The following is a 24,865-nucleotide window of genomic DNA, read 5'->3' as shown; positions in this document are numbered from 1 at the left end:
AAAAGGAGGGGGCCGACGGGGGTCGCTGACACAGAGGGGGCCGACGGGGGTTGCTGACACAGAGGGGGCCGACGGGGGGGTTGCTGACACAGAGGGGGCCGACGGGGGGGTTGCTGACACAGAGGGGGCCGACGGGGGGGTTGCTGACACAGAGGGGGCTGACAAGGGGTTGCTGACACAGAGGGGGCTGACGGGGGTTGCTGACACAGAGGGGGCTGACGGGGGTTGCTGACACAGAGGGGGCTGACGGGGGTTGCTGACACAGAGGGGGCTGACATAATAAAAAAAAAAGTATATATATAATATATATATATATATATTTATGTTACCTCCATACATGAGAGCTCTTATCTTTGAACTGTTGTGCGGCACCACCAGCTATTTCAGATATATCAATTTAAAAATGTTATTGCAAGCAAATTATAGCTGTTTTATGATAAAACAGCTATAATTTGCTTGCAATAACATTTATAATTTATATAACTGAAATAGCTGGTGGTGCTGCACAACAGTTCAAAGATAAGAGCTCTCATGTATGGAGGTAACATAAATACTTTTATGCTGTTATTACCTTCCTTAAACAAAGTGCCCTACCTTTCCTGTGGCAGAGGCACTGGCGGGCAAAATATGGTATCCGATGATGGTACAGTAGTTGTAGCACGCAGTAGGCTGGCTCTGAGCTGTTCTTCTGAGAGTCACTGACTCCACCCCCCGGGAGCAGGGAGTTGAGCATGTAGCCGGCGGCGCCGTGAACTACAACTCCCATAACCCCTAGCGGCGACCATCTCACGCGACGTCACCTGACAGACTGACGTGAGTCAGTATTTCATCGCTGCTTCGGCGGCGGCCAGAAACTCCAGTACAGACACAGGCAGCGGAACGGGCTGGCAGGGGTGTCAGAATGCGGCTCCCCTAAATGTGTAATACGCGCCGGGAACATTACAGCTTAGAATAGCTGTAATGATTGGCGCCACGCATAGTCACTCCCCCTCGCTCGGGATTGGACAGTTCACCCGAGCAAGGGGGAGTGTCTATGCGCGGCGCCAATCATTACAGCTATTCAAAGCTGTAATGTTCCCGGCGCGTATCACACAGTCGGCGGGAGCGGGGATGCGACGAACGAAGGCATGTAGCGTGACGGCGGCGTGGGGGGGAAAGTATTCTATTTGGGTATCGGGGGTATTTGCGGGAGTACGAGTACTCCCGCAAATACTCGGAATCGGTCCCGATACCGATACTAGTATCGGTATCGGGACAACCCTAGTTACTATGACCAGTGCAGGACATTCATACACGAGTTACTATGACCAGTGCAACACATTTACCCCCCTCCCCCCGCCACATATTAAAAAAATCAGTCATCACAGTTAATAATCTTCAGACTGCATCATTCCGTATGGCATGATGCCATACGGAATGCAGTCGGAAGATTTCTTTAATATACAGCATGGCGGCGAGGGGGAGGGGGGTAAATGTCCTGCACTGGTCATAGTAACTCCTATTAATGTCCTGCACTGACATTAATACATGCGTTACTATGACCACTGACCAGTGCACCCACCTGGCACTTTAAGGGTATATATATACAAAGAAAAATGTGAAGGTTTTTGTTGCCAATCCCCTTAAAGCGGGAGTTCACCCGAAAATGTTTTTTTAACATTAGATTGAGGCTCATTTTGTCTAGGGGAATCGGGTAGTTTTTTTTAAAATTGAAGCAGTACTTACCGTTTTAGAGAGCGATCTTCTCCGCCACTTCCGGGTATGGGTCTTCGGGAGTGGGCGTTCCTATTTGACAAGCTTCCGACAGGCTTCCGACGGTCGCATCCATCGCGTCACAAGTAGCCGAAAGAAGCCGAACGTCGGTGCGGCTCTATACGGCGCCTGCGCACGACGTTCGGCTACTTTCGGAAAATCGTGACGTGATGTATGCGACCGTCGGAAGCCTGACGAAAGCCTGTCAATCAAGTAGGAACGCCTAGTCCTGCAGGCCATACCCAGAAGCGGCGGAGGAGATCGCTCTCTAAAACGGTAAGTACTGCTTCGATTGTAAAAAAAACACCCGATTCCCCTAGACACAACGAGCATCACTCTAATGTTAAAAAAAAAAGGTTTTTGGGTGAACCTCCACTTTAAAGTGCTAGTTGTTTTGCTGTTTTTGGTGGCTTTGCAGCCATGAAACTAGTATTTTCAGAAGGGACGTCGGTAAAAGCAGGCTGGCTTTGCAGTGCAGTAATGCAACACACATTGGCGCACTTTGCACATATTAATGTTTGCACTGACATTTTTTAATGGCTCCCCAATGCACTAAAGGAACACACCTGCATTGTAGCACACCACAATGCATGGTAATGCACTACCTATGGCATATGGTCTGTTTCAGTCATTTGGGGATACTTCAGCTTGAAAAAATTATAATATAAAATGTTTTCCTGATATTCCATATTGTGTACTCTCCTTCTTGTATTCTTTATTTTGTTCTGCAAGCTAAATCCCATAATAGGCCGGCATGATAAGTACCAGGAATATAGAAAAATGTGTAAACCATATTGTCCTTTCCTGGTGGCTCATCATGTCAGTGCGTCTAGGTTTGCCTTGATTGCTTTGGGGGCAAATGTATTAGCTGAGCTCCTCTTATTTGTCTTAACGGCTAGGCCTGAGCCATTTTACAAGTGGGTCTTAAACTTGCCTTTACACTCAGCGGCGATGGCTCCTCTAGGTGCAGCAGAGCAGCTCAGCCTCCTCCCATCAGTCCCACGATGAACCCCTCCCGGCGCTTGTGACGTCACGCCGCCAGGACGAGCGCCGGGCGGGGCTGTAAAGTGAGCAAATCATCTATTGGCTGGCGGCAAACAGGGGCGGGAGCGGAGCGGAGCGGAACAGAAGATGTAACTGCATACTAAGCAACAGACATGCCGCACTCACAGACACAATAGACAGTGTCATCGGCGGCGCAGGCAGCCTTGGACCACCGATCGTCTGCGAGAGGCGGCCGCGGCTCTAGTCTTTCTAACCTGGGGGGGATTTTACAGTACATGTCCCCCCCGCATTATTTCCTGGGGGGGATGCGTCCCCCCCGTCCCCTCCGGTTCCTACGCCCGTGTGTGCAGTGCCGCTGTTCAGTTTCAAAACAGAAACTATTAGCAGTTAATCTCCTCTTATTTCCCATTTGAATGGGATTAGGACATTAATCACTCATTTATGAGGTTGTCACATCGTTCCCATTCAAGTAAACCCTATTTTCATGAGAATAATCTCCAAACAATGACCCAACAATATCCTGCAGTAGCACAAATGAGCGATTTGTGCATTAGGAGATTTTTTCACACTCGGAAATTAAATAACCCATGCAGCCCTAGCCTTTGTCCTTGTGTGGCTGCACACTCTGCATAAATGACACATCTTCCCTGACTACGCTGAGTTTTGCCAGCATACACAAAGGCAATTATTCAAGGAACTGCTATTGAAGATTTATAAAGAGGAATTTCACCCTACCTAGGTAAAACTAAATTTCAACTTCCTTACAAATCTTCCTGTATGAAAAAAAAAGAAAAAAACAAAACATACATACTAGTCCATTGTGTCCAGTGTTGACTTCCTTGCAGCTGAAGTTCCCCTTGCGCCATGTTACCATCTCGATACTACTTTTTGGAAGATCTTTTGCTTGTGCAGACATGGTCCCAGGTCTTTGCCAGGCCTCAGATATCTGGATGTGACCTGCAGCATGTCTATTATTATTTGGGATCTCATGCATGCGTAGACATGTCTTTACCAGGTCTCTTTTAAACAGTATGTATTTGGAACCTGGCAGAGATTTGAGGCATGTCTATCCAAGCACAAGATTCTGTGCATATGTAGACATGGCGCAGGTCTCTGCCAGGATGGAACTCACACCATATTTCATTCCTCACTGAAACACTGCCTCCATGGATGTGTGACATGGACATCCCAGGAGACACTGGGTGGCCAAACCTACATCAGCCTCACTTAAAGTGATTGTAAAATCTTTTTTCCCCCCAATAAATATAATAGACATGTTATACTTATCTGCTCTGTTGCATTGGATTTGTACAGAGCAGCCCGGATCCTTCTCTTCTCGTGTCCCTCTTCTGTGCTCCGGCCCCTCCCTCCTGTTGAGTGCCCCCACAGAAAGCAGATTTCCACCTATCAGTGTCCAGTGCTGCCTACAAGTGCCCATCAGTGCTGCATATCAGTGCCACCTATCAGTGCCCATCAATTCTACATATCAGTGCCTCCTCATCAGTGCCACCTCAGTGCCACTTCAGTGCCTGTCACTGAAGGATAAAACAACATTTTATAACAAGCAAAGAAAAACTTTTTTTTTTCAGAAATTACGTTTTTTTTTGTTTGTTTAGCAAAAAAAAAAAAAACTCCAGTGGTGATCAAATTCCACCAAAAGAAAGTTCTATTTGTGGGAAGAAAATTATAAAGATTTAGTTTGGGTACAGTGTTATATGACCATGCAACTATGCTTCAGGCTAGGCCTGCTTGTTTTGATCTGGGGGCAGGGAGTGGTTAGTGTAGCAGTGGGTGTGACCACCTGTGCTCTAGTTCTGAGGCGCCTCCCCTGCTTCCAGGGAGATTGTTCTGGAAGAGGGGCAGGGCCTAGGACTGGAGTGGCAGGCAGCTCATGTGAGAAGCCTTGACCAATCCCCACTTGGTATTGGCAGGGGGCAGGTCTCCTATATAAGCTATAGTGGTAAAAGCTGCGCTTACAGCGCAGCTTTTACCACTATTACTTGCAATTTATGTTTATCTGACATTTTGAGCAGCAGCAGCTTTTTTGTTTCTTATTTTTTGTTTTTATTGTATTCATTTTTATTTTTATTTTATTTATTTTTTTCACTGTTTTTTGAACCAATTCAAGTGGTTTCTCACTATTTAAGATTGTTTAGACCTGCGCAGTATTTATTTTTATACACATTTTGCCTCCTATATAAGCTGAGGTCACATGCCACTGGGGAGGAGTTGAGAATGAAGTACTAGGCAGGAGCAGGAGGCCATCGCCATGTGGGGGAGGGGGTGTGCTGATCGCTGAGGACCCCGGGAAAGCTGGGAGGGAGCTTCATCCTTACACGGTCATGGATGAAGTCTTCATATTTACACAGTCATAGACGAAGAGTCCTGGAAGAAAGGGGCTGGAGAAGCTGTCGGGAACATATGTGCAGTTAAAGTTCTCCATCATGGACTCGGGGCAGGAAAAGGTCGGTGAGTGGACCACAGTGTTCTGGATAAGGCATGCCAGGGGAGCTGGGTGCGAGGCCAGAGGAGAGACCGTGGGGAGTGTGTCAAGTTGCTGCGGCCTGTGGGCGCAGGATTTGCAAGCCGGACTAGCTGGAAGCAGTATTCCACCAACCAGCATGTGCTACTAAATTACTAGGCCGCTGGGGAGAAGTACTGCAGACCTCTGGCCTAGTAACAGCACCTGATTACAGCCAGCAAGCTGGGATTATTCAGAGTGATCCCCTTTTGTCATAATGAAGATGATGGCACGGGATCGAATAGTTTTACAGTGTAAGTTTTGTGCAGGAGTTATGCAGGGGAAGAGACTGTAAATGTTAGAAGTTCATCAATTCTTCAAGGCTAAACCAATTTACCAATGTTCACTAAATATGATGACAAAGCAGCATGTTCTATGGGCATCGCATATCCCCCTTTCCCCCAACCAAGTTATACCCCCCAAAAAACAAAAACAAAACCATGCAAATGACTGTTCATTGTCTCTGAGAGTGAAATATGGAGGTCTGGCAGCAAGGTGATATGGTGGATGTTAGTTTCTAACAGCAACCAAGCGCTACACAACATACCTCCCAACTTTTTGAGATGGGAATGAGGGACACCTACCAGCGAAAGTATGCAGGCATAGGACACACCCCTTGCTATGCCCCCTTAAAGGAGAAATGTACAAAAAAACAAGATTGGTTAAGATCACAAGTTCTTTGTTTTACCATTACTCTTTCTTTATATTGGCTTTTGGAATTTACAAATGCAACCATTTAGAAATCAGATGAAAGGTTTAGCACTGGGGAACACTTTTTGATAGATAAAAACTGCATTTTATACACATCTATATTGATCAGGCCAAAATGAGGGACAAATGAGGGGGAATTAGGGACGGAGGGACATTGTTCCAAATCAGGGACAGTCCCTCGAAATCAGGGACAGTTGGGAGCTATGCACATACTAACAGGTTATGACTAAGGCTGCTTTCACACGGAAAGCGCCCGGGCATCAGGGTCAAAACGCCTCTATTTTTAGCGGCGTTTTACCATTGTTTTGCGGCTCTTTTTGGCCTTTCATCCGAGCCAATCCGCCAGACCGATGGAAAATAGGGTCTCCATCCATCTGGATTTCACAGATAGGATCGGATCGAATAGCGGCGGATGTCAGTGGACATGTCAACACTGACATCCGCCGCTCCATAGAGGTGAATGGAGTGTCCGGTCATGTCCGCCTGAAAAAATGACAGGCGGACCTGATCAGAAAGCCTGTGTGAAAGAGGTCTTAAAGCGGAGTTCCACCCAAAAGTGGAAGTTCCGCTTTAAGGACTCCTGACCCCTTGACATTCCACATTTGGCAGGTACCCAGCTTCCACTTCCGCTCAGGCCACTCGAGCAGAAGTTCTCCTCTCCCCCTCCCTGCAATCTTCTGGGTCACGTCACAGGTCCCAGAAGATTGCCCGGCTATTAAGGAGGCGCAGTGCGATTTGCAAATGCGCAGTTCACACCCAACTGTGAAGCCGCAAGCTTTTAAAGCCAGGTGTCGGGAGGGAGAGAACCAAGGGTTCGGGCAGCCGCATTGTTGGACCATGATGGGACAGGTGAGAGTGTGTTTATTAAAAGTCAGCAGCTACCCTTTTTGTAGCTGCTGACTTTTAACTAGATGCCGACCAGCTGCCGCAGTTGTACGTAGAATAATGTCGGCTCTCGACGCGGCCACTAGGGGCGCGTGCGTGCAGCCGGAGGCGCCCCCGCTCGCTCCTGACTCCCGCGCGCGGGCCCGGCGCACCAGCGATTGCTCGTTACAGAGTGGGGAGCGGTCTTGTCAGGGGAGAAATGCCTGACCGTCTGTTCATACAATGTATGAACAGCGATCAGTCATTTCCCTTAGTGAGTCCACCCCCCTACAGTTAGAACACACCCAGGGAACATACTTAACCCCTTCCCCTAGTGTTAACCCCTTCACTGCCAGTGCCATTTTTATAGTAATCAATGCATTTTTATAGCACTGATCGCTATAAAAATGCCAATGGTCCCAAAAATGTGTCAAAAGTGTCCGAAGTGTCCGCCATATTGACGCAGTACCGAAAAAAAAAAACGCTGATACTAGTAAAAAAAATATATTAATAAAAATGCCATAAAACTACCCCCTATTTTGTAAACGCTATAACTTTTGCGCAAACCAATCAATAAACGCTTATTGCGATTTTTTTTTTACAAAAAATATGTGGAAGAATACGTATCGGCCTAAACTGAGAAAAAAATATATTTTTTTATATATTTTTGGGGGATATTTATTATGGTAAAAAGTAAAAAATATTCATTTTTTTCAAAATTGTCGCTCTATTTTTGTTTATAGCGCAAAAACTAAAAACCAAGGAGGCGATCAGATAGCACCAAAAGAAAGCTCTATTTGTGGGGAAAAAAAAGGATGCCAATTTTGTTTGGGAGCCACGTCGCACGACCGCGCAATTGTCAGTTAAAGCGACGCAGTGCCGAATCGCAAAAAGTGCTCTGGTCAGCAACATGGTCGGGGGCTGAAGTGGTTAATAAACACAAAAACGTCAGGAACTCCGCTTTAAACTGCCCGGGGAAGTTGCTGTGGTTTACCACCGCTGTAATCGAACACAGCAGCCAGAGAGGGTTATACACATGTTGTTGCATGCTACCTCCTGTCCAGGGCCGATCCTAGGGTCACAGGCGCCTGGGTGCAGAAATATTGCTGGCGCCCCCACATGGGCGTCGTCATTTTCCTAACTCCTCCCCTTTACAAATGTTTCTATGGCAATGACTCAAACACAGAGATGCTCCCCTGCAAAGTCTTCATTACCCTGGGATCCTTACATGATCTCTTAACAATAAACAAAATACAGGAAGAGAAGCAGAGTACTTTATTGGGACCTGGAGGGGGGCCTCTGTGATGGACACAGAGAGGGCTTCTGTTAGAGAGGCTGTTAGATCTTCGGCGCCTCCTCCTCTGCAGGCTCCTGGGTGCAATGCACCCTGTGCACCCTGCCTAGGATCGGCCCTGCTCCTGTCATGCTTGGGGGCAGGGCCGGCCCTATGATGGGACCGGGTGGTACCATGGGTACCAGGGAGCACTTTTAGGGGGGCAGCATATTTTTTGTGCTATAAATATATATATATTTTTTAACTTTTTGCTATAATAAATATCCCCAAAATTCAGAAAAATAAACTATTTTCTTCAGTTTAGGCCAATATGTATTCTTCTACATATTTTTGGTACCAAAAAAACCCCAAAAAAAACACAATTAGCGTACATTGATTAGTTTGCGCAAAAGACATTGTGGCCGCCGGCAATTCACAGGTCCCTTTATACTCCTGGATACATGTATAGAGCCATGGCAGGTCCTTTTATACGCCTATATGCATGTATAGAGCCATGACAGGCCCTCTTTATACATCTTTAGAGCCATGACAGGTCCTCTTTATACTCCTATATACATTTATAGAGTCATGGCAGGTCCTCTTTATATTCCTTTACATGTAAAGAGTCTCGACAGGTCCTCTATATACATGTATAGAGCCATGACAGGCCCTCGTTATACTCCTTTAGGCCAGAATCACACTAGTGCGTTGCGTTTTGGAGCTCTGTTGTCTTTGCGAATTTCTCTATAAGGTGTTCTGCAGATCAACTGCATTTTAGTTGCAGATCAGGTGCGAATTTGGAGACCTGGGAGAGGGGAGGGGGAGGGGGGAAGTGTATTGAACTGAATGAGACAAATACTGAAGAGAAATGAACAGATCTGCGAATTCAGCTGCGTACCCATAGAAGATAATGGGACTGAATTCGCACCTGAACCGCACCGCAAGACATAAAAACCGCACGCGGTTTGGAGGCAATACGCAGTGCGGATGCATCGCACATATGTGAACCAGCCTCATTGAAAACAATGTATTTTGAAATGTCCTGCGAATTAGATGCGGTTTAAGCCGCACTCAATTCGCATAGGTGTGAACCTGGCCTTATACATGTATAGAGCCATGTCAAGTACTCTTTATAGTCCTATATACATTTATAGAGCCATGACAAGTCCTCTTGATATTCCTTTACATGTATAGAGCCATGACGGGTCCCCTTTAGTTATCATGATATAAAATAATGAATGTGGGGGCCTTTTGGTTGGCGTGATTTTTTTTCTGGGGGGGGGGGGCAGCATTTCATTCTTGGTCCCAGGCAGCACAATGTCTTGGGCCGGCACTGCTTGGGGGGCAGTACCGCTAACAAACGTGATCCATTCAACGGAATAGGGGTGTACCACAACATGCTGGCAATGCATGCAGTTGCCAGTGGTGGCGCTGCTATTTCAGGGTTAAAAGGAGGCAGCTGTCTGTCAACTGCCCTCTAAAAAGTGATCCGCCGCAGACTGCTTTTCAGAAGGGCTGTTCCCCTGATCTTGTGTTTCCTGCCAACTGACCATGAACAAGCATCCAGCCAGTGAGGTCTGACCTGTCCTGTATTCCTGTTTCTGCTCAATGACTCAGTTGGTAGTGATGCCAGGATCAGGATGGCAGCCCCCCTAATTTCTTGGATCAAACAGGGAACACAAGCGGAGGCAATGATCTGCAGCACTTATACCCCCATGATTAGCATATGGCTGTCAGTGACTAATATGTAATAAAAGCTGTGTATATTGGAGGATGTGTTTACTAGCTGCTACAAAAGAGAGAAGGAGGCTTGGCACTCCCATCCTCCTCCTCCATCTCATCATAATCCCCTCCTCACTTTGTGATCCTCCATCCATCCCTGTGTTTCCATGTCTGAAATCTCATTTCTATAAGGACACAGCCTTCATCTTCTCCAGCTAGTCCCTTCCTTGCCCCCCCCCCCCCTCCTCCTCCTCTCTCTGATCCCTGTGTCAGCCTATGCACATGATCTGCCTAAACAGTGACAGAGGAAGAGCTGATACACCCACAGCCCCTGTCATCTGCTGACGATCAGCTTAGAAACAAGCCAAGGAGTTCCAGCATCGATCTGATTGAACTGATTGTCCTAATTATCTGACCCCCAGCATGTGACTTCACAGATGGAACACAAGAAGAAGTCCAAGACTCAACAGTGATCCTTGGGAACCCTGATCATTCGGATATTATTGGGGGGATCCAGCTGCTGCTTCTGGGGATACATGAAGAAGGACTGATCAATAGGTTGCCACCCTGAGAAATGAAGAGTTTGCAGTGTGCTGGATTCTTCCTGCTGTCACTACTGCTGGAGGTAAGTGGATGTCCCAGGTGACAGCAGCTGTCACTCACATACCATGCTGGGGGGGGGGGGTGAGATGTTGGGGCTTCCCTGATGTGTCATATTCCTTTTCCTATTGTGCAGATTGCTAGAAATATGTCTGCCTTCCTTTGTTAGAGAAAATGCTATTTTGCGCTCTATAAACGGTGATCTGTTTGTGTTCCAGATCACTACTATTACATAAATGGGGATTTCTTGTCTTTTGTGTCGTGATGAGATCCAAAGAGGCGATCGGATCTTGTGAACTTGTCTTTCTATAATCAATACTTGTCTTTGTGTTCTGATTTTATTTTTGAGGTTCTTTACTTCCTCTGTGGGCTTAGATCAGCATACAAGGCTTGTACAGTAAAAGATCAAACTCTTTGAATATGAAGCAGCAGAATTACTGTAAATGGTGGCGGCGATTATCCTTACAGCAGAGGAGATCAGCCTTGTGCAGATTTGTGGTCGAACGTAAGAAGCCCTGAAGAGTAAATCATTTCATCACAGAAGGTGTTGCTGAGTGACTGATGTAGCCTAAAGGAAGTTTCCTGATGTTTACTTCTGACAGCTGTCACACAGCGCTTTGATCTCTCCTCCATGAACATGTAATGTTTACAGAATACATAGAGAAAGCAGCTGGAATTTACAGAATATGAAATGATAGGCCTTTAGGGCCAGATTCACAAAAGAGATACGACGGCGTATCTCCTGATACGCCGTCGTATCTCCTGATACGCCGTCGTATCTCTGTTTCTATCTATGCGACTGATTCATAGAATCAGTTACGCATAGATATCCCTTAAGATCCGACAGGTGTAATTGTTTTACACTGTCGGATCTTAGGATGCAGTACCGCGGCCGCCGCTGAGGGGAGTTCGCGTCGAAAACCAGCGTCGGGTATGCAAATTAGGAGTTACGGCGATCCACGACGGATTTTCGCGTCCGCTACGTCGCCGCTAGTCTAGTTTCCCGCCGCAAAGTTAGTCGTCGTTTTTGGTGCCTTAACTTTACACAGCAATCGTATTGCTGTATAAAGTATGGCCGTCGTTCCCGCGTCGAAATTTAAAAATGAACGTCGTTTGCGTAAGCCGTCCGGGAATACGGAATTACGCTACGCGCGTCGCCGTTCGAAAAAATTAAGTCACTGCGTGCAAAGCACGACGGGAATTGTGAAACGGAGCATGCGCAGTAGGTCCGGCGCGGGAGCGCGCCTAATTTAAATGGCACACGCCCATTTGAATTGGCCCGCCTTGCGCCGGACGTATTTACGATACACCGCCGCAAGTTTCCAGGTAAGTGCTTTGTGGATCGGGCACTAAAACTGGAAACTTGCGGCGGTGTAACGTAAACGGGTTACGTTACAAGGCCGCAAATGTATGTGAATCTAGCCCTTAGTTACTGTATTTGCAGCATGCGTGCTTCTCAGACTATAGCAGGCGGATAGAGGTCCATTGTTCTCTTGCAGAGACTGTGTCAGATTTCAGTTTGTGGCTTTCCAAGTCATATATTTTTTTTCTTTTTTTTTTTCCCAGCAGACGGGTTTCCTCACAACTCGATTGCATTCAAATGACGCTGCTTCCTTTACTTTTCTAGGCTTTAGCCTTCATTAGATTGTAATGTATGCGACACAGATTCCTTATTTGCTGTCTCCTTGGAAAAAAAGCGCGATCCTGTTTTAGAAATATTGGGGCAGATCCACAAAGAAGTTACGCTGGCGTATCTATTGATAAGCCACGTAACTTCTAGGTTGCTCCGGCGTATCTTTGTATCCACAAAACAAGATACGCCTGAAGCTGCGGTAGATCCGACTGGCGTACGTCTTAGTACGCCGTCGGATCTAAGGTGCATATTTACGCTGGCCGCTAGGTGGCGTTTTCGTCGATTTCCGCGTCGAGTATGCAAATTAGCTAGATACGGCGATCCACGAACGTAGGTCCGGCCGGCGCATTTTTTTATGTTGTTTCGGCGTATAGTTACCCCTGCTATATGAGGCGTATCCTATGTTAAAGCGGATGTGCCATGAAAAAAAATATTAAAAGCCAGCAGCTACAAATACTGCAGCTGCTGACTTTTAATATTCTGACACTTACCTGTCCAGGAATCCAGCGCTGTCCGCAGTAGATCGCTCGTCACTCTGCTGCTCCCCCCGCCATCCTCAGTGAGGGAACCAGGAAGTGAATCGCTCCGGCTTCACTACCCGGTTCCCTACGGCGCATGCGTGAGTTGCGCTGCGCCGCTGATTGGCTCCCGCTGTGCTCTGGGAGCCGAGTGTTCCCAGAGCACAACGGGGGGAGGACGGGAGGTGACGTCATGCCCGCAGTTTTCCCGAAACTGTGTGGCCGGAAGTGGGTGCAAATACCTGTCTTTAGACAGGTATCTGCACCCCCCTCACCCCTGAAAGGTGTCAAATGTGACACCGGAGGGGGGGAGTGTTCCGATCAGCGTGAGTTCCACTTTAGGCTGGAGCTCCGCTTTAAGTATGGCCGTCGTTCCCGCGTCGAAATTTGAAAATTTTACGTCGTTTGCGTAAGTCGTTCGCGAATAGCGCTTTGCGTAGAATGACGTTCACGTCGTAAGCATTGGCTTGTTGCGGGTAAATTTGGAGCATGCGCACTGGGATACCCCCACGGACGGCGCATGCGCCGTTCAGAAAAAACATCATTTACGTCAGGTCAAGACATATTAACATAAAACACGCCCCCATCTTACCCATTTGAATTGCGCGCCCTTACGCCGACACAGATACACTACGCCGCCAATTTTTTGAGAATACAGGAAATACGCTGTAAGTTACGGCGGCGTAGTGTATCTGAGATACACTACGCCGGCCGGAAAGAAGCGCCGCGCTTCGTGGATCTGGCCCATTGTTTCCATTATAATCAATACAATGATGTAGTGGACATCAATGAGGTCAAAAAGTGAAGGAAACACATAGCAGCTGGGGATTTCTCATGCTGGAAGGCAAATTAACAACAACAAAAAAAAAAAGTCTACTCTTCCTACGTAGAACGGGGAACATTATTGGTGGGGTCATAGATATGGAAATAGGGGATGGGCAGCCAATGGATGGTAGGCTTTGTCGAAATGTTGGCATTAAATCGGTCAGATATTGGAAAAACACAGGGGATAATAGATACTAATGAAACTGGAACACAACGCTGTTGCCCAAAGCAACCTAGTAGTCATGCTCTAACTTACACCAAAATGATGAAGGTGATTGGTTGTCAAGGAGGTAAGAGCTATTTTATTTTTTTCTCGGCTCCCGTCCTTAATAAATCAACTCTAATATGTCACCAGTGTAATCATTTATGTATTAGGAAATGAGATTGGAGCTGTGATTCCCAGCTAGAATATCGGAATATATTGGTGTGGTATAGTGCTAGTCTTTGCGTGTCTCCGGAGGGACTGTGCAAGCTCATACATGTCAAAAGTAAAGTGCTTAATTAATAATAATTAACATGCGTGTATACCGGAATTTTTTTTTTTTTTTTTTAACAATAATGAAATACCTCTACATATATTTCTGGTGGAAAAGCTATTTAGATCTCTAGACCAGCCTTTCTCAACCAGGGTCCCGTGGAACCCTAGAGTTCCTCCAGAGGTTGCTCAGGGTTTCCGGAGCAATTTCTGCTTCTCGAATAAGTTCCCACTGATACCAATCATGTTTTTTAGCTGTCTGTGAGAGACGAATTTTTCCCAATGACCATAAATTTATTTTTCATTAAAGGAGTTGTAAAGGAAAACATTTTTTTGCCTAAAATTAATGTCTGCAAGGTAGACAGACAGAATAGTGTAATGATTCTGTTAAAAAACTAGAAAATACCTATTAAATTCCTTCATCTATATCACCTACGGCGTTCTAGTTTCTGTTCTCTCATTCACTTCCTGGTTTGCATCGTTCGTTCATGTAAGAACTACATTTCCCAGTATGCATTGCGGCACGCCCAGTAATTCACACCTCCTTGAAGTCTCTAACACGTAGAGAGTGTCCTGCCACACAGATGTAGTTCCCAGGAGGGGGTGAGCACGTTACTTACCACGGCAGTAAACCCTCCCGTCACGGTGGTGAGTAATAATCAGACAAGCAGGAAGTGAACAGAGCAGAGAAAAAATAGAGCAACTTCTGAGCAAAAATGAACAATGAGGAAGTGAAAAGAGGAATGTCTGCAGGTAAAGGATGCTTATTATGAATTTTTTTTTTCCTTTACAACCCCTTTAAAGCGGAGTTCCAGGCTATTTTTAGTTTATTAAAAGTCAGCAGCTACAAAAAGTATAGCTGCCGACTTTTAATAAACAGCCACTTACCTGTCCCACGGTCCAGCGATGCGGCTGCATGGAGGCTCGCTCCTCTTCCTCTTCTCTCCTCGGTGCCTCCATTGGAACTGTGGGCACCCAGCCGTGACAGCTTGTGGCTTCACGGACGGGTGTGCACTGCGCATGCGCGAGTCACGTTGCACTCTCGCAGTGGATAGGCGATCTTCTGGGACCTATCACGTGTCCCAGGAGATCGCCTAGAGCAGGGGTGTCAAACTCAATTTCATCGTGGGCCACATCAGCATTATGATTTCCCTCAAAGGGCCGGTTGTATCTGCAAGATTAGATGTCCAGCGCATCCCCACCCCTTACATTAGATGCCAAGAGCCACCCCACCATCAGAAGTTGAGTCCCCCACTCTCCCTTACATCACAGTGCACCCCCCTCTCCTTATGCTGCTTCTGGGAAGAAGCTGGATGCATTGCTTGAAAACAGAAAGTAAGGGTCTGGAGGAGGACCAGAGGAGGTCTGGAGCTCTCCTGCAGCTACAGGAGAGGTGCGAGGGCCACATGAAATGGCCTAGAGGAGCCTAGGCGGCCCTCTAGGCATAAGGAGGAAGTGGGACAGGAAGTCCCCTTCAAAACGAAGCACCCACTTCCCCCCCCCAAAAAAAAATCAGGGGACAAGGAGTACTTAAAACGGAAGTTACACTTTTGGGTGGAACTCTGCTTTAAGGCTGGGTTCACATTGATGCAGCTGCGGATTCCAGCAGGGGACCCTGTACACCGATTCAGGTGCGAATCAGGTCCAAATGTTTGCCCTAATTTGCACCTGAAACAGAGCCAAAGATGCACAGGACCCTTTTACATTGCAGACCTCGGCCGCCCAGGAGCTGTGTGAACTGGCTCCATTGAGAGCCAGTCAGTCTTTTGTCATGCCAATTTACATAAGACAAGCTTTAGGCCAGGTTCACACCTATGCGAATTGAGTGCGGTTTAAACCGCATCTAATTCGCAGGACATTTCAAAATACATTGTTTTCAATGAGGCTGGTTCACATATGTGCGATGCATCCGCACTGCGTTTTGCCTCCAAACCGCATGCGGTTTTTATGTCTTGCGGTGCGAATTCAGTCCCATTATCTTCTATGGGTACGCATCTAATTCGCACATGTGTTCAGTTCTCTGCAGGAGTTTCTCTCATTCAGCTCAATACAATTCTCCCCCACTCTCCTCTCACCCGGAAGTTCTCCCAGGTCTCCAAATTCGCACCTGATCTGCAGCTAAACCGCAGTTGATCTGCAGAACACCCTCTAGAGAAATCTGCAACGACAACGCAGCTCAAAAAAGCAACGCACTAGTGTGATTCCGGCCTAAAGGTTATTTTTTCCTTTAAAATTAAAAACACGTTATATTTACCTGCTCTGTGCAATGGCAATGCACAGAGCAGCCCTGATCCTCCTCTTCTCGGGTTCCCACTGGCGCTCTGGGCTTCTCCTCTTCAGTGAGTGCCTATGGGGGCACTCGTGCAGGGTCACTTGTCTTTGACACGGATAGGGAGGCTCAGCTCCACCGCCCCGCTACCCTTGTCACAGAATTTGATTGACAGCATTGCTATCAATCTGAGCAGTGAGGAGGGAGAGAGCCAGATAGCCGCGGCTCTCATGCACAGTGCTGGATCGGGCTCAGGTAAGTATAGAATGCATTAAAGAGAAGCTTCAGCCTGTAAACAAAACTGTAAAAGTCAGCAGCTACAAATACGGTAGCTACTGACTTTTAAAAAACACACACTTAGCTCTCCCAGGATCCAGCGATTTCCTCACCCGACCCGGCTCTTTGCCGTGCTTTGGGTCCAGGCACCGGCATCCTAACTGTGATGCCGTACTGCGCTCTGTAATTGGTCCCGGAGTCTCCTGGGACCTGTGACATGTCTCAAGAGGCAACGGGGGAAAGAGGGAGGGTCGAACTACTGGTCAGATGGCCGTGGCTGTCTGACTGGAAGTTGGAGCGGGTACCTTTTTACAATAAGGAACCTGTCCCCCCCCCCCCCCACAAAAAAACAAAACATCCCAAATATTGAAGAGTAGGGGGGGGGGGGGGGGGTTTAAGGTAAAAAATCCTAAGGCCCCATACACACGACCGAGTTTCTCGGCAGAATTCAACCAGAAACTCGATCGGAGCTGGATTCTGCCGAGAAACTCGGTCGTGTGTACACTTTTCAGCGAGGAAGCCGACGAGGAACTCGTCGGGCCGAATAGAGAACATGTTCTCTATTTCCTCGTTGTTCAATGAGGAAAGTCGGCCCGCCGAGATCCTCGGCGGCTTCAACACTGAACTCGACGAGGAACTCGATGTGTTTGGCACGTCGAGTTCCTCGGACGTGTGTACGGGGCCTAAGGCTTTACAACCACTTTAATTAGCTTATTTCCCATTGACCATCACAATGTTGTATTCTGAGCTTTGGATATAGTAATTATCAGCAGGGGTCGTTCACCGAGACCGTTATTTCAATGGTTCCTCCATGCTAAAAAGGTTGCTGTAAACCATTAATTTTTTGAAGCTGGAAGTGCTGCTAATATGCAAATTGTCTGATCTCTTGAAGCAGATCAGTAGAATAATTTGTTGTCTGCGTCTGCCTGTCTAGAAGATCATTATGTATGAGTAGGAGCCACGCTGTGTTTGTGTCTGCTCCCTCTCCCGACGGCTATGGCATGCTGAGGTGGGAATGACCACACGCAATTTGTGAATTTTTTTTTTAATTCTACCACATTGTCTATATTTGTTTGAGAAATGAGGACCCTACAAACAGTAAGCTGAGTTTACATGGGTATCAGGAGGAAGCTTGTCATGAGCTTTAAGAATGCTTACCAAATGGCTGATCCTATTTTACGGCTTTGGTAGCACACTCAACAGAATATGGTGTTCTAGCAGCGTTCGGCAAGCGCCGGGTAACAAAGCATTCCAAAGTTCCCATTCTGTTGGAATGTTTTTCTACCTTTTGAATGGTAATGTATCATTTAATATGCTTTTGTGTTAGGTGGAGGACTTTTGATCTCCCTGGGGATAGGTTTGTATGATGAAAAGTGGTGGTCATTCTCCAGCAGGATTCATCAACTCCTCCAGTTCATAAGCACCTTCACGTGCACTGAGGGAGTGGTCACCAACCTTTTGGACCTCACGGACCACTAAACATGAATTTTACATGCCTCATATATACTACTCTGCCTCTCGGCCAACCCCCCCCCCCCCTTCAGCGCATCACACAGCCGCCTTAGGGCCCTTTCACACGTATGGACAGTATGTCCGTATTTCATCCATCCGTTTTTGGATGAAATATGGACATACATGTATCCCTATGGGATAGCGGGTGTCAGCGGCTGACACCTGATGTCCTCGGTCCCCACTATGGTCCGATTCTGCAGACGGAGGAAAATACACATTTTCCATCCGTCTGCAGAGCGGATCGGGTGAACACGGACAGACGGTCCGTGTTCATCCGATCCCCCCATAGGGTAGAGCGGAGATCTGACAGGGCGGTCCCTGAACAGTGTGCAGGGACCGCCCTGTCATCTGCGGCTCAGCGGGGAGCGATCCCCGCTGAGCAAGCGGATAAAAACGGTACGGATCCTCGCGGGATCCGTACGTGGGAAAGGGCCCTTACACACACACAATGCTTCAGCTCTCTGCCCAATTCTCCTGCACTCTGCAGTACACTACTGCCACACAGACTCGTCATTGGATTTCACTTCCTTTTCCAGCCATGTGTCCGAGCTCCGTGCTCCCTCCCACAGTGTAATCAGCGCTGCCATTGGAAGTTTCCTCCTTGTTCACCTCCCACTCTCTGCACTACTCCTCCCTCTGAGTTTACATGAGCCGGAACTACAGAGGAGGCATTGGGTATCAATGGGGGCTGACAGTATTGACTTTCAGCCCATGTTAAAGGGGTTGTAAAGGTAAAAGTTTTTTTACCTTAATGCATCCTATGCATTAAGGTAAAAAAACATCTGACAGCACCGCCCCCCGAGCCCCCGTTTTACTTACCTCACCGTTCGAAAGTCCCAGGCGCGTGCTTGTCATCTTGTTCGGTTCCCAGCCTGGCCGTCGATTGGCTAGGCTGGGCGGGTTGATAGCAGCGCAGCCATTGGCTGGCGCTGCTGTCAATCACAGCGGATGACGCGGCGCGACGGGGGGCGGGGCCGAGTGATACAGTTGGCGGCTATGGCCGCCGCTGTATCACGGGAGCGCGCTCGCAAAAGCTTTGCACCATGCTCGCTCGCTCGCATGAAGGTAGAAAGCTTTTGCGAGGAGGAGCCGAGACAGCCGCCGAGGGACCCCAGAAGACAGGATTCGGGGCCACTCTGTGCAAAACGAGCTGCACAGTGGAGGTAAGTATAACATGTTTGTTATTAAAAAAAAAAAAAAAAAAATGTGCATTTAGTGTTCCTTTAAGAACAACACAGGAAACACCATTGGGCGGTATACATTTGCCACAATGTTGATTTGTGACAGAACCCCTGGGGACCACCAACATTTTCCCAAGGACCATAACTTTTCCAAAGCTACTGATATTTATTTACTAAACTCTGAAAGTCTTTGCAAATTCTATATTAACTCATTGTAAGCACTTGACAAATACTTGCTTACAAGCTTATGAAAGTACTGTATTTATTGGCGTATAACACTCACTTTTTTACCCTGAAAATAGAGGGGAAACTGCGTGCGTGTTATACGCAGGCGGCTGTGGAAAGTTTTTTTCCTGAAACTTCCCTCTTAAAGTTAGGGTGCGTGTTATACGCCTGTGCGTGTTATACGCCGATAAATACGGTACCTATTTTTAATATCCATGTAGACGTGACCTTTGTGCTTGTAATGCAAAGGGATTATGTTATATGGTAAGTTTAGATATCAAAAAGAGAATAATGGCAAATGTATAGAAACACTCCATTGGGCCCACATTTACCTACCTCTAAAAAAAATACAGGTATCTAGAGTACTTTGTTCCTCATTATTTAGGAAAATTAAATTTCAAATATAAAATAAATAAAAAAATGGACCCATAAGGTTATTGTATTGGTATTGCTATTATATCTTGAGGTAATGATGATGTTTTAAGTGATCTAGTTCCTGGGCAGACAGCTCCTACACTCCAGAGAATTTCCACAGTCTCCTTAGCGTGTAATGTAACTAAAGTGTTGTCAGGTAACAAAGCATTCCAAAGTTTCCATTCTGTTGCAATGCTTTTCAACCTTTTGAATGTAATGTAACTAAAATGTAAATTGAAGCTCCAAACTACTACTAAAAGGCTCAGATATGAATTTATTCCAATAAAGGTCAGTGGGACAATTGACTGTTCCCATGACGCTTAATGGAATTAGGTCATATTTGCACCTTTTACTAGTGGTGTTATGCTTTAGTTTATATTTTTCTTAACAAACTAGGCACTTTTGTACAAAAAAAAGCACCTGAAAAGCTACACGAAAACCTATTTCCATTAGGATCAATGAATGCTTTCACACTGGAGCAGTGCGCTGGCAGGGCGGTGAAAAAAGTCCTGCAAGCAGCGTCTTCGGAACATGTTTCAAATGCTTAAAAAAGCGCCTCAAAAATGCCCCTGTCTGTTGAAATGAATGGGAAACGCTTCAAAAGCATCTGAAAAGCGATTCAAAAGCACAAAATGGTTCTTTTGATTTACAGGGCTAAAAAACGCCACAAAAGCGCCCAACTTTTATAGGCAGTTTTTGTGTTTGAAAGGGGTCTAAATATCATCCAGTTAAGCCTCGTACACACGATCAGTCCATCCGATGAGAACGGTCTGAAGGACCGTTGTCATCGGTTAACCGATGAAGCTGACTGATGGTCCGTGGCGCCTACACACCATCGGTTAAACGATCGTGTCAGAACGCGGTGACGTAGAACACAACGACGTGCTGAAAAAAACAAAGTTCAATGCTTCCAAGCATGCGTCTACTTGATTCTGAGCATGCATGGATTTTTAACCGATGGTTGTGTCTACTAACGATCGGTTTTGACCTATCGGTTAGGAATCCATCGGTTAAATTTAAAGCAAGTTGGCTTTTTTTTAACCGATGGTTAAATAACCTATGGGGCCCACACATGATCGGTTTTGACCGATGAAAACGGTCCATCAGACCGTTATCCTCTGGTTAACCTATCGTGTGTACGAGGCCTTAGGGTTTAAATGTACTATACATAGTTCTCCTGTGCTGTGGAATAGAGAAAAACAGCCTAAATGAGAATGTAAGAAAATAGATCATTAACCACTTAAGCCCCGGACCAATATGCAGCCTAAAGACCCAAGGTGTTTTTACAGTTCGGGACTGCGTCGCTTTAACAGACAATTGCGCGGTCGTGCGATGTGGCTCCCAAACAAAATTGGCGTCCTTTTTTCCCCACAAATAGAGCTTTCTTTTGGTGGTATTTGATCACATCTGCGGTTTTTAGTTTTTGCGCTATAAACAAAAATAGAGCGACAATTTTGAAAAAAAAGCAATATTTTTTACTTTTTGCTGTAATAAATATCCCCCAAAAACATATATAAAAACATTTTTTTTCCTCAGTTTAGGCCGATACGTATTCTTCTACCTATTTTTAGTAAAAAAAATCGCAATAAGCGTTTATCGATTGGTTTGCGCAAAATTTATAGTGTTTACAAAATAGGGGATAGTTTTATTGCATTTTTATTTTTATTTTTTTTTTTACTACTAATGGCGGCGATCAGCAATTTTTTTCGTGACTGCGACATTATGGCGGACACTTCGGACAATTTTGACACATTTTTGGGACCATTGTCATTTTCACAGCAAAAAATGCATTTAAATTGCATTCTTTATTGTGAAAATGACAGTTGCAGTTTGGGAGTTAACCACAGGTGGCGCTGTAGGAGTTAGGGTGCACCTAGTATGTGTTTACAACTGTTTGGGGGTGTGGCTGTAGGAATGACGTCATCGATCGTGTCTTCCCTATAAAGGGAATGACGCGATCGATGCGCCGCCATAGTGAAGGACGGGGAAGCCGTGTTTACACACGGCTCTCCTCGTTCTTCAGCTCCGGGGAGCGATCGCGACGGAGCGGCTATAAACAAATAGCCGCGCCGTGGTCCCGGATCGCTCCCCGAGCGGACCCGACCTCCGCATGTAGCGGGGGGGGTCCCGATCGGACCCCCCACCCGCTAATAGGCGAGGACGTACGTGTACGCCCATGTGCCTGTACGTGCCATATTGTGGACGTATATGTACATGCGGGGGTCGGGAAGTGGTTAAAGAGCGATACAATATGGGATAATATGCAATAATGTCTGAACATAAAGAAAAACACAAACACCAACTTCTTTATTCAACATATTTATTGTACAGTGGAACCTTGGATTACGAGCATAATCCGTTCCAGGAGAATGCTCGTAATCCAGAGTACTCGCAAATCAAAGCGAGTTTCCCCATTGAAGTCAATGGAAATGAAAATAATTTGTTCTGTATTCACTTCAATGTGGCCAGAGGCGGGGGACGCCAGAGAGCCTCAGAAATAGCTGAAAAGGCCCGAGGACACTTCGGCTGACCTTGGCAAACCTCGGAAAGACTTCCTACCCGAGATTTGCCGAGGTCAGCCGTGCTGTCCATGGGCCTTTAAGTGCATTTCCAAATGGTGCCGATTGGCTGCGATTGGCAATGTTCGGCTCTGCTCGGCTCCGGCGCCCCCCACCTCAGGCCAAAAGCGGTACTGCACACCACTTTGGCCTGAATCGTGCTCATTTTGCAAGACAACACTTGCAAACCGAGTCATTATTTTTTTAAATACAGTGCTCGTATTGCGAAACGCTTGTTAACCGTGTTACTCGCAATCCGAGGTTGACTGCTGCTTTGATTATTGGTTTACATACAGATTAACTTAAAAATCAATTGACAATATGAAATTGACTTGACATTGAATAACTTCATACACTAACCTTAAAGGGGAGTTCCAGGCATTTTTAATGTTTATTAAAAGTCAGCAGCTACAAAAAGTGTAGCTGCTGGCTTTTAATAAACATGCACTCACCTGCTTCATGGTCCAGCGACGCGCTGGCCAGAGCTCCGCTCCTCTCCCCCCTCTCTCCGGCTGGCGTCCTCATAGTTACTGTGGCCACCCGTGACAGCTTTTGGCTTCACGGCCGGGCACTCACTGCACATGCGCGAGCGGCGCTGCGCTATCCGATTGGACAGGCGATCGCCTGGGACCTGTCACGTGTCCCAGGCGATCGCCTACAAAAGGCCCTTATCACCTTAGCGGCCCCTGGGCGGAAGGAGGAAGTGGGACAGGATGTCCCACTCCTCCTGAAGCCCCCACCCCCCCCCCCCAAAAAAAATTACATGCCAAATTTGAGGGGGCAAGGAGTGGATTAAGCGGAAGTTCCACTTTTGGGTGGAACTCCGCTTTAAGAAGACAGCTCAGACTCTATTTCTATGCACTATGGGATGTTGCAGCCTGCGGAGTCCCAGAGTAATCCAGTATACATACGAGAATGGGAGAGAGACCTGCGGCATACATTTACAGAGACTCAATTGAGTAATCTATATCATCTTACCCACGAGAGTTCAGTGGATACTAAGATGCAAGAAAATGGCTTTAAACTGCTGACTCGCTGGTACAGGGTTCCGGCCGCCTTGGCCAAAATGTATCCGACGACTTCTGCTGTCTGCTGGAGGGGATGTGGGCATTCGAGGCACCTTCCTACATATATGGTGGGAGTGCTCAAGGCTTCGGCCCTTCTGGCAGGACATCAGGGCCCAGTTAAAAGCTATTTTGGATATAGACATGCAAGACTCCCCATTGGCGTTCCTGCTTCACGTGCCATCCCTCGCCTTAGCATGTACCGTAAATCGATCCTGCCACACCTTTTAAACACAGACTCCTGATTCCCATACATTGGAAATCGGCCCATGTTCCTGGGCGATCCAACTGGGTATGCTTGGTCAACACTATTATGGTAGCGGAGGAGTGGATGGCAAAGTGTACAGACATATGACAAGTTCTACACTACATGGGCCACTTGGATACATTATACGCCTAATACGGTACAAGCACCAAATACTGCTGCCCCCAGGTCTATAGATTAACACAATGTATTTGAGGACGAGACCTATGTACCAAAGACCCCCAACAACAATACCTACAGATGTTGTGCTGATAGTTTGTTATGTTTAATGTTTCCAATTATGCCCCCCCATTGTATTTTGGGTCGCAATAGGCACAGCACTCGCGTTGCTGTTCCTGATACGTGAGAACGTTATCCTGTCTTGATACAATGGTTTGAAAATACACGCCCCCCTGTTGTTTGGGTATAAACTGATGAAGTCATATGAAGCTGGCTACTGAATGTATCAAAGGACCTTTTGCACTCGTGGCCTAACGCCCCCCCCCCCCCCAACTTCCTGTATACCCCCCTTTTTCATTTATTGTCTTCTTTTTGTTTCTTTTAATGTATGTTATATTAAAAATATAAAATAAAGATTATACACAAAAAAAGAAGACAGCTCAGTCACTAAGGCTCAAGCTGAATAAATAATCAGACTTAAATTTTATTTAACACAACTGTCCCCTTTTATAACTTAACAAGAGGGACCCAAACACATAAAAGGGCCACGACAGGTGAAGGGGGGGGGGGGGTAGTAAGTTCTGCTGGATGATCCTCATCGGGCAACTGGCCCCGGACCTAATATGCTAACCCTTTTAATAAAGCCCCCCAGGAATTCTAGAAAATTCCAGGGGGTCATCTGACCTATCAAAAAGGGGAACCCTAACATACAGAAAGTTCCAGGTCAGCTGACATAGAAAAAACTATCACAGGCTCTCCCGTTGATCTCTACAGCGGGGGGCCTTGAAACTATCACTGCCACGATCCCATAAGGAAAATGGGGGGGGGGGGACCTTAAAACAGTCTTTCCATCCTTTTCCTCCCATTCCAGCAAGCACCAGAAGGGACAGAAACAGGTGAGGCTGAAGTTCCATTTAAAATGTGTCCTCTAACTGAGCTGAGTGCTTAAAGTGACTGTAAAGCTTAATTTAAATTAACCCCTTGGAGCTGGTGCCGCCCGACCCTTTAAGGGGTTTAGTATTTTCGACCAGTATGAGAGACTA

General features: G+C 46.6%; 1 protein-coding gene across 1 annotated transcript in view; it reads left to right on the top strand.

Annotated features, from left to right (window-relative positions):
* The first annotated feature begins 9,960 nt into the window (after positions 1–9,960).
* VOPP1 (VOPP1 WW domain binding protein) overlaps positions 9,961–24,865 on the top strand; it is a 162,471-nt gene continuing 147,566 nt past the window's right edge. Inside the window, exon 1 of the mRNA XM_040353169.1 lies at positions 9,961–10,473. Within this exon, the coding sequence (XP_040209103.1) occupies positions 10,423–10,473 (51 nt within the window). The 5' untranslated portion in view covers positions 9,961–10,422. The remainder of the gene's footprint in view (positions 10,474–24,865) is intronic.

Source organism: Rana temporaria, chromosome 5 (genome assembly GCF_905171775.1).
Source record: "Rana temporaria chromosome 5, aRanTem1.1, whole genome shotgun sequence".
In the NCBI taxonomy this organism is placed as follows: domain Eukaryota; kingdom Metazoa; phylum Chordata; class Amphibia; order Anura; family Ranidae; genus Rana; species Rana temporaria.
Note: the sequence above shows the minus strand (reverse complement) of the source record. Positions and strands in the feature narration are given on the sequence as shown.